General features: G+C 37.1%; 1 protein-coding gene across 4 annotated transcripts in view; it reads left to right on the forward strand.

Annotated features, from left to right (window-relative positions):
- atxn3 (ataxin 3) overlaps window positions 1–15,714 on the forward strand; it is a 39,241-nt gene that overhangs the window by 19,770 nt on the left and 3,757 nt on the right. For all 4 annotated transcript variants that reach the window (XM_080202386.1, XM_080202385.1, XM_080202384.1 and 1 more), the window contains 3 exons: window positions 228–397; window positions 11,829–11,961; window positions 14,536–14,609. In XM_080202386.1, coding sequence (XP_080058512.1) covers window positions 228–397; window positions 11,829–11,961; window positions 14,536–14,609 — 377 coding nt within the window. The remainder of the gene's footprint in view (window positions 1–227; window positions 398–11,828; window positions 11,962–14,535; window positions 14,610–15,714) is intronic.

Consider the following 15,714-nt stretch of genomic DNA (forward strand, 5'->3'; position numbering starts at 1 on the left):
TCATTTCCTCAGATAAGCTCAGAAATGTTCCAGGGAACAAAATTTGGTTTTAAATGCCTTATGGCAGCTAAGTACAAAAATAGACTAAATGAGGGAGAAAAATGTTCTCGATTAGATTAACAGGAATGTAATACCCAGTAAGAACAACTGGAGGAGGCTTTTTTTGTGTGAATTTTACCAACTTCACATTCTGTCCTTTAATGTATTTTTAAAATTGTGTTTTATAGGGTACAGAACAATGACTGGGAACAAGCAATCGATATGTCCAAATCAATTACAAATGCTCTGGATGAAGATGATGAAAATCTGCAGCGGGCATTGACGTTAAGCCGCCAGCACATGGAGACAGAAGATGAAGAAGCAGATCTGCGAAGAGCGATTCACCTCAGCATGCAAGGTGAGGCTTGGTGCTCTGCTGAGAAAGTAGCTACTCTGTTAAAAGAATTGCCCTTATAACGACAAACATCGAACCTTTATCCGAGTACAAGCTAATCTGGAGCTTTGATTTCAGATCCTTATTTTCAGAGTAAGATCCTACTGATTTTAGTCTGTCCAGTGTTAACTATTTTTGCTGCTGTTGTTATTATTGAAATTATAATAGGGAACATTTAGAATCCAATTGACCACTGTTTAACTGTTTACTTACAATAACTTAATTGTACTAAAAATAACTTATTCATCTTGCAATAAGAAAACTTTAAACCAACAATATTTGGTTTAAAAAGTATGGTAGCTTTTTTTGATGCTTTGAGAAAACGTAATGATGAGGATGTGTAGTATATTAAAGCAAAATACTGCGGAAGCCAGAAAGCTGAAATAAAAGTAGGAAATACTCAGCAGGTCAGGCAGCATCTTTGGAGAGAGAAAAAGATTAAATGTTTTGGATGGATAACCTTCCCTCACTTTTTATGCATTGTTTCAACTTTAATGTAAAGCTGAAATCTCAGTCAGAGCAACGTGATGCATGTCTGCTCTGCTCGTGAAACCACTACAACTTATCTGTTGGAGTTGGTCTATGAATTGAGCAGGAAAATTGCCAGGCCATCCTCTAGATTCTTACCTACCCTTGTAATGGTTTCCCTGCAACTTAACTGGACGGTTTCCTTTATCAAATTGAGTATTCCAGTACTGGCGATCTTGCGATTGGACTGATAGATAACACAAAGATTTCTCTTACGATACTGTTGAATAAAGCTTTACAATAACTTAAATCTGTCTGCCATTCAACATATCTGGACTGTTGTCAGCATTCTTGTTCATAAACTGTTTCTCACATGCATATTGTACATTTGTGCCTGTTTCAGATCTTGCCCACCTCAATACCAACTCAAATCATTTTTAATTGTACAAATATACTGCCAATCCAACAAGCAGAACTTGTCACATTAATATGATATGATAGCTGTAGAATTATTGTCCACTGGGAGGAATGTGTGCCTCTAAAAGTACTCGTTCATATTGGGAATAGCATTCAGCTTGTCATTGAAGTTATTAAAAACTAGAACCAGGGTAAGGCACAGTTGTATCAGTGTGCATCAGTTTGGAGCAATTACTATTACAAACTGGAAAAAGATTTGCATATACGTAGAATGCATTAGACTATAAAATTGCCCCTTAGTGTCAGAGGGATGAGCAGGGCTAAAAAAATGGGGTTATTGTGTTATGGCCTGGCTGGGATTGTTGGTACAAGCCCGATGGGCTGAATGGCCTCCTTCTGCACTGTCAGGATTCTATGTTACTAGTTTTAAAAAATTCAAATTACTGCAGGTGCTGGAATCCGAAAGCAAAAGAGAAAATGCTGGAAAATCTGAGCAGGTCCGGCAGCCTCTGTAAGGAGAGAAAAGAGCTGATGTTTCAAGTCCAGATGACTCTCTATCAGCTTTGACAAAGTGTTATCTGGACTCGAAGCGTCAGCTCTTTTCTCTCCTCACAGATGCTGCCAGGCTGGCTCAGATTTTCCAGAAAATTTTCTCTTTTGGTTGTATGATTCTACGTCAGTTTGTAAAGGAAGGCACAAATGGTGAACACCCTATCTTCAGTGGCTTCATTGCACAAGCCTGTGAAACTTAATATATTGCACAAAGCAATGAGGCAATGAGAGATTTGCATCTCAGATTCCTGCATGGTTAATTCCCGATCTCAACACTTCCCAATAATGGGGAAGCAGAGGCCAATCACTTTACCACAGGTACACAGAGAAACTCATCACTGCAGGCCACTGTCATATAGCTGCCAATAGTTGGCAACAATAGTAGCACTAATGAGGTAGCTTTATTTTCCAGGGAAGGTACACATGGGTGGTAGTGGGGAGCAATTGGGGGTTGGGGGACACTTAGCAACACAACAGGAAACATTTTGCTGCTATTTTGTCAATTCTCAGCCTGCGGAGTAAGTTTTTCCGTTTTGTCGATGTTTCCCTCAGTTTCTGATGCAGAAAGTTGCAAATCGAGAAGAGTTGGGGAGTTCACCTAGCATTTTGGCCAACATTTATCCCTCTACCGTCACCTGAAACAGGTGCTCTGGTCATTTGTTTTATTGTCTTTTTGTGGGAGATAGTTATATACAAAATTGACTTTGTGTTTTCTACATTACAGTAGTGACAACACTTTAAAAGTACATCATTGTTTGTAAAGTGCTTTAGGACACCCTGAGACCATGGGAACTGCTTTAAATACAGATGTCCTTTTCTCTCTTTTGTTTTAGCTGTGATAATCAGTTCGCAGCAGCCAAAGAATGTAGAGGGAAAACTGTGACAATACATGAATGTTTTGCCCTATTTTTCCATCTGCTTCAGTTCATCTTCAACATCTCATATTGATCTAAATTATTTTGACGCTCTTTCTGTGAAAAGCAAGATAAATAGTAAATTGTTACAGTTCTGTTTTATTTAATTTTCAGTTAGAATACATTTTATATTGCTATATTTCTACAGTTAGTGTGTTATTTGGACTAGCAGTAGATTAAAATAGTTTTTATCCTTTGACACAGAAATGTACAAAAGAAGGTGATAGTCATCACATCCCCTGCATGGCTGGAATGAGAGCAAAGCTGTACTGTATACCGTATGTACATACAGTCTCAAAAGGGAGAGAGGTTTCGTTACTGTTCTGTTCTATAACTGATTCAGAAATAAAACATGAAAACTATGTTTTTATGTTTATCTTTGTTTGTAGTTTTAGAAAATCTTAGTTAACTGCAGATATTTATAGTTTCTTTAAAAAGTAGAATAAAATAGTTTTGATCTAATCACACTGTTGAAGTGTAATTATGACCACATAAAAGGTTTTTCCAGATTAATGCAATGAAATCTGCATTAAGAGAAATCATTGAGGTATATCGCAAAATGGTCCTATGAGGAATCATCTATATAATTGTCATTTAGTTGAGTGCTGAAACATAACATAGTGAAATTTTTCTTTTGACATAACCCTGCCTCCATAATTGGACTGCCAATTCCAAGAATTACAGTAAATTTGTTAGTTGGGCAATAAAATTATACAGTTGTGCAAAACAGAGGATGCAATTTGCCAATCGTACCTGTCCTGGCTCTCAAAGAGGATCCACTTAGTCCCCTTTCTCCCATATCCTTTTAAGTTAGCTTTTTTCACATTTAACCATTTCCGTTTTTGAAGATTATTTCTTTTTCAGCGCTCTTTTTATTAAGGCTTTGCATGGTGAAGCAGCTTTCAATATTAAGTGAAAGGCTCTAACTTTTTCCTTTATCTTTTTGTTGGTGTTCTTTCTTTCCCTTTCTTCAGTTATTTTCCCTTATCAAATCTCCTCAGATGTGAACGCATGTATCAGATTTCCTTTTTGCCTCATCTGTTTTAGTGACAAAGGCCCTAATTTCTCTCACCTTTCCTTTTAACTAGAGTAAGTTAATTACAAAATTAAGCTCTATTCTGCAATGTTTTCAGAATTTCACTCATAAATTTGACAGAAATGCATTGTCTTCTAAACCATTGATTAAAAATAAGTCTTTTAAGTTAAATGTGCAACTGTCCGGATTCAATATTCAAAGTATGGAGTACTGGAGTTGTAACAAATGATATTATAAAGTGTTAGGATGTGTTTAGAAGTCCTTACTAACTGATGGCAGACTGCAGAGCTAAGCGGAAAATGGGTGCTTTCCTACGACCAGGCAAACTCTGACCCCAGCCCACTATTAAACACCTTGTAGCAACCAACAGCATGGAAGAGCATAGCATGGAAAACTTTAAAAGAAAAATAGTGCATTCCGCTGTATATTCAGTGCATGGGACCTGCTTTATGTCTGAAAATTTTCAAGTGCTTGCCGTAACCATTACTCCAATATGTGGCATTGCGATGGGCCTTTCCAATGCTACCAGTCCCAGATTTATGGTACACAGTAGATGTTATTAAATAGTTGGACCATATCATGCTGTGATTGTCTAATCTGATCAATGTGTTTCACAAATTACTCCATTTTCTCAATCTTTTGATAGGTAATTACACTTCTGATGTCTAAGATAAGGGTTTAAACAATGTGTAAAATTATATTTTACAAAAGTGATTAAATGCATCCACTGAATTTTCCTTTAATGCATTCCATAAAGTTTTCATTTCAAGACCACAGAATTTCCTAGGCATGAGGGAGAAACCATGTAACTATAGACCCATCAATTTAATATCAGTTGTGGAAAAGTTACTGGAATCTTATCATCAGAGACAGAATGGCTGAACATTTGGACAAGTATGAGTTGACCAGAGAGTCAGCATGGATTTACGAAGGGTAGGTTATGTTTGACTTATCCAGTTACAATTTTTTGAGGAATCATTGTGGAAAGGGGAGAGGAGCCTGTGAATGCTATGCATTTGGACTACCAGATGGCCTTTGATAAGGGTACAAAATGCTGGGAATCTGAAATAACAGGAAATGCTGGAAACACTCAGCAAGTCAGGCACTATCTGTGGAGAGAGAAACAAGAATGTTTCATGCGGATGACCTGACAAGAATCAACAATCTGAAATTTTGACTTTTTATGTTTATAATTCATATTTGATAAGCAGATTGACAAAAATGGAAGTGCATAGAATTGTAGGTCAGGTTGTGACATGGTTGGTAGTTGGTTGGTATGATATGAGACAAAATAGAGTAAAGGGCTTGTCTTTGATTGGCAGGATAATGACAAATGATATTTTCCAAGGATCTGTATGTGACCACACATTTTTCACCATATATGCTAATGACTTGGCTGAAGGAAACAGGAGTAGCAGATGAAACTATGTTAGGGGGTACAGAAGCAGTAATTGATAAGTTATGTAGATGGAATCAGAACAGCTTAATTTGTAGGCAAAGCAATGGCAGGTGGAATTTATTGTGGGGAAGTATGATGTTATCCCTCCTGATAGAATTCAGTTTATATCCCCTTGAGTTTAGATGGTTGAAGGATAATCTAAAAAAGATGTTTAAAACAATTAAGGTATTCAATAGGATAGTTACAGAAAACTTAATTTGTTTTGGTGGGAAATCAAAACAAGAGGGCTATTAAAATTAAGGCTAGCCCATTATGGAGGAAAATCATCCAGGACTATTCACACAAATGGGCAGTGAAAATCTAGAACTCACTTTTTTCCCCTGAAAGGCTGTGGTTGTTGGGTCAACTGAAATTTTGAAAACGGAGTTTTTTTGTACGGTAAAGATTTTGAGGCATATGGAACAATGGCATTTAAAATCAAGTTGAGGCATCTGATTAAATAGCTGAGCAGATTTTAAAAAGTTGGACAGATTTGAGGGGCATGAGTGATTTGGGGATGGCTTGGAAATGGGAATGCTGTTTTATTCCTCCATTGCAACCATTAGCTGTTAGTGGCTTTCTTTCTCCTTCTTTCCATTCCATCTGAAAGGAAGGTAGAAGAGTACAGACAAGGTAACATCAGGGAACTAAAGACAAGATTTAAGGGGGAGAAAAACATAGAGAAGAGAAATGAAAGAGTGAGAAACACAGCTGCATAAAGAAAGCAGAAGCCAGCATGAGTGTGGCCATATTATTTGGCACCCAAAATGCAATGCCATGGGAAAGAATGGCTGCTCGTAAAATGGATTGCGGATTAACAGGCAGTGTTATTTTCTAACATATTCTTTTTCCTGATTTGAATCAAAAGAAAAACATTTTTTTTGTAATTAAAATCTAGGGATCTAATTTTGTTCACAGATTTCTTGGTGACTCGTGATTATAGTATAAGCCCATTATAGACTTGATTTTCTCTGGTTACCTATTTAATTTTTGTATTGAAATGATGATAAACTGGCAGAGTTCTTTAGGTTTGGCAGTATATTAAGACTGACAGGTGAGTGGGTGGGTGCTGCAGTGAGGGTTTTATGCCGAGGTTTACCTTTGGAGTAATACAATAGGGAATAAAATGTCTTGTGTCATCTTGGTATTTAAATTACCAAGTGTTGTTTTGACTCTTCATAGTACAGATTATTCTCCATTTATGCAAGGTAGCTTAAATGTTTTACATCTTTGAAAATTATTTTATTTTGTAACTAATGAGTGGCTTGTTTTAATTACTTTGCGTCATGATGATTATCTTATTGCCATTTAAGTAACCTGTGAAGTTGGGAAAACAATTGTGGGTTAATCTACAATTAAGGTTGTGGTGCATTCTGTAATAGTGAAGAAACATTTTTAGTTTGTTTTTGGCTGTAATACTGTAGACACTTCAAGTAATACTTACAGCTGAGAGGGTTATGATAGTACGGTTGAATTCTAAAATTATTTTTCACAGTGGTTTTCCTTGGAAGATGTTGCTAATATTCCCTATTGAGTAACAAATGACAGCGGATGCATCTGATGTGGTGGAGAAAATAGTGGTCAGCGATGAAATGGTCGACGAGGTATTGGAATATTTGAAGATTCACTATTAGTTGGTGTAACAGGGTATGTTAAAGGAAGTGAGTTATCTCCTAAATGATGATTAAAGTGCAAACAGTAGCCTATAGCCTAAATATGTTCCAACACTTCTAGCTCTTAAATATATTTTAATTAAAGCAAATATAAGGGATACTATAATGGAAATTTGAAAGTTCAGGCAATGCAAATATACTGAATGATTTCAAAAAACCCAAACATTGGTTCCAAAATATCCTAAGTATGAAGTAAGAATGAAAACAGGTTTATAAAAAAGTTGTCCGCACCCACATTGAGCACTTTTTGAGGTCATTATATTGCTAATTGCATAAGGGTTTTGCTATTGTCTATTTTGGTCTTCTGAAAACATTTGTTAAGTTTACTCAGAAATCACTCAGCTGAACTGAAAACTTTGGAGGTTTTGGTAAAAGTTGTGGATGAGGTAAATGTTTAAACAGGGCAATAGGGAACAAAGAAAATATATTAATGATCATTATGCAAATCAGGTGTCCTAACCATACCCTTGCAAGTTTGTGGTCTGACTGAAATATCAGTTACCAATCTGCAGTACTTTTCTAGTTGACCAAAATTGCCTAATCAAAAGTTATTCCTGAACTCTTGCAAAAGAACGGAGCATTGTAGCAATGAATGTGTGATGCCTGTTTCTGTTCAGGATATTTATATGCTCTCCTAGAGTATTTTCTAAATGGAAGGCTACATTTCCAAGTTAACTCAAAGTTAATTATTTCCAAAGAGGGTGTTTGTCCTCAAGATGATGTGTAATGTCTGAGTAATGGGGAAGAGGGAACTTAACGTTGGGAACATAGTATTGATGATGACATGGTTGAGTATGCAATATAAGCTGTTATTACTAGCAGATATAGCACAGAATGAAGGTTAACAAGCTACTTAGACATTGTAAAGATGAAATAGTCATAGTAAAGAATCAAAGTATAGGATATTCTAGGAAATAGTGATCATAACATAGAATTTCACATTCAATTTGATAGTGAGTAACATGGAATTTGTGTCTTAAGCTGATACAAAAACTATTACAAGGGTATGAAGACACTTAGCTAAAGTGGACTGGGAAAGTTGGTCAGAAGATAGGACGATGGAGAATCAGTGGCAAACATTAAAGGGCAATAAATGCTGGTCTAGCCAGCAACATCCACATCTCATAAATTAATTAAAACAGATACAGCAAGTAGTTAGGCAAATAGAAAGATGGCCTTTATTGCAAGTGGAATAGAGCACAGGAGTAGGGAAGTCTTGCAATAGTTGTTCAAGGCCTTGGACTGCACCTGGAGCACTGTGTGCAGTTTGGCATATTTAAGGTTCAGCCTATACTCATTGGAGTTTAGAAAAATGCAAGGTGATCTTATAAAAGCAAAGGAATTTAAGGGTTTTAGCAGATGGATAAAGGTAGGATGTTTCTGCTTGTCAGGGAATATACAACTAGGAGTCACAGTTTCAAAATAAGAAATCTCCCATTTAAAAAAGAGATGTGGAGAATTTTTTATTCTAGAAGATCATTAGACTTTGGGATTCTGTTCCTCTGAAAGCAGTGATGTCTAGATAATTGGCTATATTTGAGGCTAAATTAGACAGATTTTTAATTGACTAGGAATTTGAGAGTTATGCAGGCCAAAATCAGATCATACGAGATCATATTGAGTGGCAGCGTATGCTCAAAGGACTGACTGGCCCATTCCTGCTCCTATTTCTTATGATCTTATTGGAAATTGTAAAGCAAAGAGTATTAATTGAACTGCACAATACATTCAGGCAAGCCATACAGTCAGTGTTTTTGGTTACTGCATTACAGAAAAAAACAGGCAATGGATAAAGTTTATAGAAACAGAAATTGTTCTGGCTTTTCATCATTGAGTTGTGAAGAGATGCCAAAAGAACTCAATTTACTCTCATTGGAAAATGACTAAAGGAATGTAATCTTAACCAAATACATTAGGTTTCTGCTAGGTAGAATTTTGTTGTGAAAAACCAGTCAAAGGAAAGCAGACAGCTTGATTTCAAAATGGCAGAAACTGCAATTTATTTATTTGTTCCTCTTTGAATGACCCTCTCTCGCATTCCCATCCCTGCCATTCTTGGAAGGAATTGATGCATTTCTGGGTGCAGTATTTTCCCATTTTTGTGTTTCTTTTACCATGACTATTCAGAAGCTGTTCCATCACAGTTTTTCTCCTGCCAATCCAATTCTGCCCTCTTCTGACATCCTCCTGCTGTTACTTGCAGCAGTACTTGACCACCTTCTGGTGGGAAATGTTCAGGCCATTTGTTGAATTGTATCAAGTGTCCCTTTCTCCAGACTGAGATGGGCCAGCTGGTTACAAACAAGAGTACAAGAATCTCTTTTGAATAAATTTGCTTCATCACCAAAGAAGCCAGTGATTATAGTCTCAGCAAACATCTTTATCTGTATTCGTTCTTCACACACATTCAGCTTGGATCTGACATTCAACAGAAAATGACAGGCCAACTGTTAGCATTGCTGATTGTACCTTATAAGGGGAAAGGTGATCAGCCAGCATTGTGGCAACCCCAAGTAAAATGGGAGAAGCCAAAAGATGAAGATTGTAGCTTTGTGTGATTGTATATAAGTGATGGAAATTTGTAGCTCAGTTCCTTTTCTTCAGTTGTGCCCAGCAGCATCTCATTGTTGCTTTCTAATAACAAAGGTCCCTGTATAGTCTGTCTGTTTATCAATTCAGTTTGCTATCACAACAAGATCCTGTCATTTACCCCATTAACAAAGCAACAAGGTTTAATGGGCCAAACAGACTTCCAGATATTTTTGTGCCTGACAATTTTTGGTTTTCGTCACTCTTTTAATGTTAATTTCCTGCCCTTTCCATATTTGAACTTCTGCGGCATGCAAGGTCTGTTACCAAAAGGTGGCAAGCTACTGGAACCAGTAACTTGAAGATGTGCAATTTCCGTTCAGTTTCCTCATGGATAAGATTGCAATTTTATTTTTCTGCAGTGTTCCAATTATAAAACTGAATTCATTTTTTGGCAGTTTTGCCAGTGTATATAGCAATGTGATTAAGTCTCAACTGCCCTCTAAACAAGGGCAGTTGGGGATGGGCAATAAATGCTGGCCAGCCAGTGATGCCCATGTCCCACTAAAAAAAAATGCTGCTGAGCAAATACATTTCAGGGAGTCTGTTTTTAAATGAAGTTTGACGATCGATATTATACAAACAATTACAAAATGAAGTATTTTGGAACAGAACTCCAGCTGTTGTACATTGTTTTCAATTCAAATGTTTCAGAACTAGCAAAAGAAAGGTATATTTAAAATAGGTTAGATTTATAGTTTAGGAAGTGGATTGACTTGGCAGGGAATGAGCTACATTAACTAGATTGATTACCATCATCAGAGGAGGGAGGTTATTCAGTGAGCTGGTTGACATGATATAAACAATAGGTCCCAAAGGGAAATGGAAATTATTCTGAATAACAGGGTTAAGTCAGCTGGGCTAACTGGCCTTATTTCACATTTCTATAGGTATTTAATTACTTTGTCATGAGTACAGAACGGCCTAACTTGACCTGATTCCATAAATTATATGAATGATTGGGAACACAAATGCTGAAATTGTGAAATTCACATAAAAAATGTTGGAAATGCATCTCAGATTAATCATCGTAGAGTCATTTCACATGAGGCCTTTTTATTGGAACTATTTATCATTGGGAAACCATCCACTAGATTGCAGTTGTAATGGAATTAGTGTAAAATTAAATTGCATGTAAAACTGGTCTAGCTTTTGTATTCTACAGCAGTAAGTGGACTTTTTTTTTATAAAGGATATTATTCAGGCAATCTACTGAGTTTAAGATTTTCCCCAATTAAAACTGGACCGATTTTCCAAACGTGACAACTGTATATATGTCTCATTTTTGAAAACGTATGCCTTCCTCTACCTTTAGTGGACACCCCTTTTCCTTTTGTGGATTGTACTCTAGTAATTTGTCAAATTGAATTCCCTGATTGTCCATCAGTTAAATGTCACGTAGTGTGTGACTGAACTTACAGAAAGTCCCAGTCTCACTCACTCGCTCACTTAGTTACTTGGTGTGAGCCATGGCAGTAAATAATTGCTGCTAAAGTTAGGAAGGAGGGAATGCAATTGGGTTGCAATCCAGTCACTACTTCTGGACATGCATGTTTGTGAATATTGGTTGGATGGGAATTTGGATTTGTCTGTGATGCCCCACCCACGTTTTGACATCTCCTGGCAGTCTTTTGCATGAATACTGGGTTCAGTTACTGCCTCTAGGAAGGAAAGGTAAAAAGGCAGGGTGGATGTATATTTTCAAGACTAGCAAAGATGATCTCTGTAAACAAACTGTAAAATAAGAACCGTGCCACTTCATGCAGTAATTAAACATCAACTATATCCTGAGTATAGAATTCTAATGTTTTACCAATTGCATCATTTCATATATAATTTTAACCATTGATGTATCCAGAGTCCAGTATGACCACTGAGGCTCTTAATCTGAATTGCTATAGCCTTCTTTGAAAAGCACTTGTACTGTCGTACATGAGTTGACCTGTGTGTTGTGCCATACAATGGTAAGCTTTGTACCAAGATTTCCAACATGGAAACTTCCCAATCATTGAATAGATGTGAAGAACCATGAAAGGGAAAGATCAGTTCAATCTGCTCACTCAGCCTTGTGTCATAATAATGGCAAAAATATTGGCACAGGCCGATATTTACCATTACCAATGTTGCATAGGTACCTGAAGAGGTAGAGAACCGCTTAAATGACATTGAACAGAATTCATATAATGGGAAGAAAATTAAACACTTTTGTAAGTTTGGTTGATTCTTGTACATCACAATTGAACTGTAACATTTTAAGCAGTTGAATTGATTCCATTTTAATAATGTAATCTTATTAATGAATCTCTAGGTTTTGGGCAAGGACCAGAAAATTCAGGGGTGACTTCATCTCAGAGTGCTATTGCACAATCTTCAAGAACAATTCATACCGAAACTCCTTCAGCAGAAGAACTACGAAGACACAGACAAGCATACTTTGAAAGGCAAGCAGACCATAGATTTGTACCACTCCAAAACTTGGTTTAATGTCCACGATAGAAAGTGTGTGACTTTGCCTCTTTGAGGATCTAATTTCTTTACACCTTTAGCAGTATTAACACGTCAGTTTTTCTGAAGCTTTTTTATTCTTGTTTAATGTTGACTTTGCAGATGTATTTATTTCGATTATCTTTTGTGCACATTAAAACAAGAAACATTGAAGTGAGAACTGAGAATTTCATTTGACACATCAGTGCCAGCATTGAAGACTTGACAATTTGACATATACCATTAGCTGCAGTGGAAAGTAGCTTGCTTGTTCCTTTTCTCCCTACTCTGGTCTCAGCCATTTCTGAACCCTCGTCTCAAAAGAAGATAGTACTTTTACAGATAAGAGAAATTACTGGGAATACTCAGCAGGTCAGACAATAGTTGTAGAATTTCTTTTTCACAACTGCCACCTGACCTGCTGAATATCAGCAGCCTTTTCTATTTTTGCAGATTTCCAACATCTGCAGTATTTTGCTTTTGGCATAATTTTACAAGTTTGAATGGTGTTCAGTTTCTTCCAGCCATCTGAGTGAAATTACATACAATCAAGATTAGGTCATTGTGCCTGTTCTGACTCCTTTGTTAGCTGCGATAACACTACTATTCCATTTCCAATTCCCTGCCCTCCATGTTCCTTAATACATCGCCTTCCAAATTAATTATCTACATTCATTTTCAATCCTTAATTGATTCTGCATCTGTAGTTTATTATTTGTTTTCACAGTCGCACAGTTCTTCTGTGTGAAGAAATGTTTCCTGGATTTGCTTTTCGTCAGCTTAGTCTGAATTTAGAGATCTCATGCGTTTTTAATATTTTAAATTCTTCAATAGATAACCCCTTAACTTGCCAAAGAATATTATCCATTATCTAGTCTCTCATAGTTAAGTCCTTTCACCCCAGGTATCATCCTGTGAATTATTACTGGGTTCCTTTCGAGGTCAATTTATTACTCAATTAGATGCCAAAAACTGGTCACAGTATTCCATATCAAGGCAAGTCAATGAAATAATATCTCATAACATTGAAATGTCAGACTTTTTCTGATGAGGCTTGGAATCCTGCTGGTCCTTTGCTTCACATTTGCACTTGTCAATTGACATTTCCCTAAATTTTTTTATCCATTTATTCCTTCTCGCAAGCAGCAAGACCTGGACAATATTCAGCCTTGGGCTGATATGTAGCAGGTAACATTTGTGTCACAAGTTTTGGGCAATAATATCCCTAACAGGGGAGAATCTTACTATTTCCTCTTGTTGTTCAACTGCATTGGTATCACTGTATCCCCCACTATTAACATCCATTGACCAGAAAATTTATTGGATGAGTGATAAAAATATTGTGACTACATGAACAAATTAGAGGTTGGGAACACTGTAGTGAGACTCCCCAAAGTTGTCCACCATTTACAAAGGAGTGTGATGAAATTCTGTCTATTTGCCTGGATGAGTGCAACCCCAACTACACCTGAGAAGTTCAACACCATCCAGCACAAAGCAGTTGGCTTCGGCTATCCACTAACATCTTCACTCCCTCCATCTTTGGTGCAAAGTGGCTGTTGTGTGCACTGCAGTAACTCACTATAAGAGTCTTTTGACAGAATCATCCAAACACATAACCTCTACCACCTCGAAGGACAAAGGCAATAGATGCATAGGAACACGACAACCTGCAGGTTCCCCTTCATGCTACTTGGAAATATCCCAATTTGGAAATATATCACCATTTCTTCATTTGCAGAATTAAAATCAAGAGACTCCCTCCTAAACTGCATTGTGGACACATGCACCAGATGGGCTATAATGGTGAAAGAAGGCAACTTACCACCACCTGAGAGGGGAATCAGAGGGAGGCCACTTTTGCTGGCCTTGCCAGCAATGTTCACATTCCATGAACAAATGTAACAAGAAGAAGTGACATCTATGAACTTTTCCAGTGAATGCCAATTTAGGAGTGTTTTTGTTCTGTTAACCCACATTCCATGAGGAACTAGTCCTGACAGGCAAACAGAGAAACTAGGAGTAGGCACTCGACCCTTTGAGCCTACTTCACCTTTCAATGTGATGATGGCTGATTGCCTAACTCAATGCCCTATTCCCGCTTTCTCCCATGCCCCTTGATACCATTAAAATCTAAATCAACAGATTGGTCATTTGACCGAATAGAATCCAGACCTCATAAATAATTTGATAATCTAGTGCATCCAATCGATGAAAAACCCTGTGCAAAAAGAGTAAACACGTTCCAGTCTCAAATCTCCCCCAAAATCCTACATTTGTCCAGTGCAGATGTTAAAAGATAAATATTTTCAAATAAATCATGACGCTCCTTAAAAGTTAAAATTATTTAAAACTTGTAGTGCTTTTTTATAAATAAAAATATATATTTTGTATGTATATATCACATGTTAAAACAATAATCAACACTGTTCACATGTAATTTAACCCAGTAGAGAGTGCCTGGCTGCATTACAGAACAGTGCAAGTACTGCTAGGCTTATTATACAATATATATATTTTGTTCCAAACAGAAAGCAATGTGTACAAACAGAAATTTCGGATCATCCAGAAAAACAAAGCTCTGCAATACCGAAGCCAAATTTGGGTATGTTTCCTGGTATTTTAATCCTACTGAATAAATAATACGATGTAAAATACATACATTTTGTTATATGCTGTAAAGCTTGTAATCCTTTTTAATAAAGTCCTGCATACAAAAATTAGATTAAAGAATTCCTGAGGAGCCAAGATGTAGATTTTTAATTTTGGTTTTGCTGTGAGGCACCAATTGGAGTTGATAGTAATTATTATGGACCACATCCTACTAATTTCACAAGTGATAACTTGTGTTTAACATAAGCGGGACCCAAGATGCATGACAAGAGAATAAATTAAAATTTGGCATCGAGCCACAAGATATGAAAAGGGAGGACCAAACACTTGGTCACAGGTAGGTTTAATGGCAAATGTGGCAAAGTGGGATACCACAGGGTCGAATGCTTGGACCCCAGCTATTCACAATACATATCAATGACTTGAATGTCGGCGTCTAATGCAAGTTTCTAAGTTTGCTGAAGACACAAAACAAGGTGGGAATGTGAGTGGTAAGGAGGATCTAAAAAAACTTAAGATGATTTAGATAAGTTGAGAGAGTGGGTAATTGCACAGCAGATGCAGTATAACAAGGATAAGTATGAAGTTATCCATGTCGGTAGGAAGAACGGAATGGCACAGTATTATTTAAATGGCGATAGATTGGGAAATGTTAATGTAGAAAGGGACCTGGGTGTCGTATTACACTAGTCACTGAAAACCAGTGCAGCAAGCGGTTAGGAAGGCAAATGGTATGTTGGCCTTCACTGCAAGAGGACTCGAGTACCTGAGCAAAGATGTCATACTGAAGCTGTACAGGACATTTTGCTCTCTCTGTACTGAGGAAGAAGGACAGAATACCTGAAGAGAACGAACTGTTAATAACAAGAGAAAAGGATGTGGTTCTCATGGACAACATGAGCTCAGAGAGGGTGTGAGGAGAGATGGGGAGGAAGTTGAAAGCTCAGAGTTATGTCAGGATTGAATCTTAAAAAAAGTTTGGCCAGGTGGGCTAATGAAAAGGTGGCTAAGGTACTAATCAGTTAGTCTCAGTCTTAGTGACAAAGAAGTGCACAAGTGCTTTGCATTTGTTTGGGTGAGGGTGGAGGTGATGAGAA

The sequence above is a fragment of the Carcharhinus amblyrhynchos genome, chromosome 14, assembly GCF_965287045.1.
Source record: "Carcharhinus amblyrhynchos chromosome 14, sCarAmb.v2.hapA, whole genome shotgun sequence".
In the NCBI taxonomy this organism is placed as follows: Eukaryota; Metazoa; Chordata; class Chondrichthyes; order Carcharhiniformes; family Carcharhinidae; genus Carcharhinus; species Carcharhinus amblyrhynchos.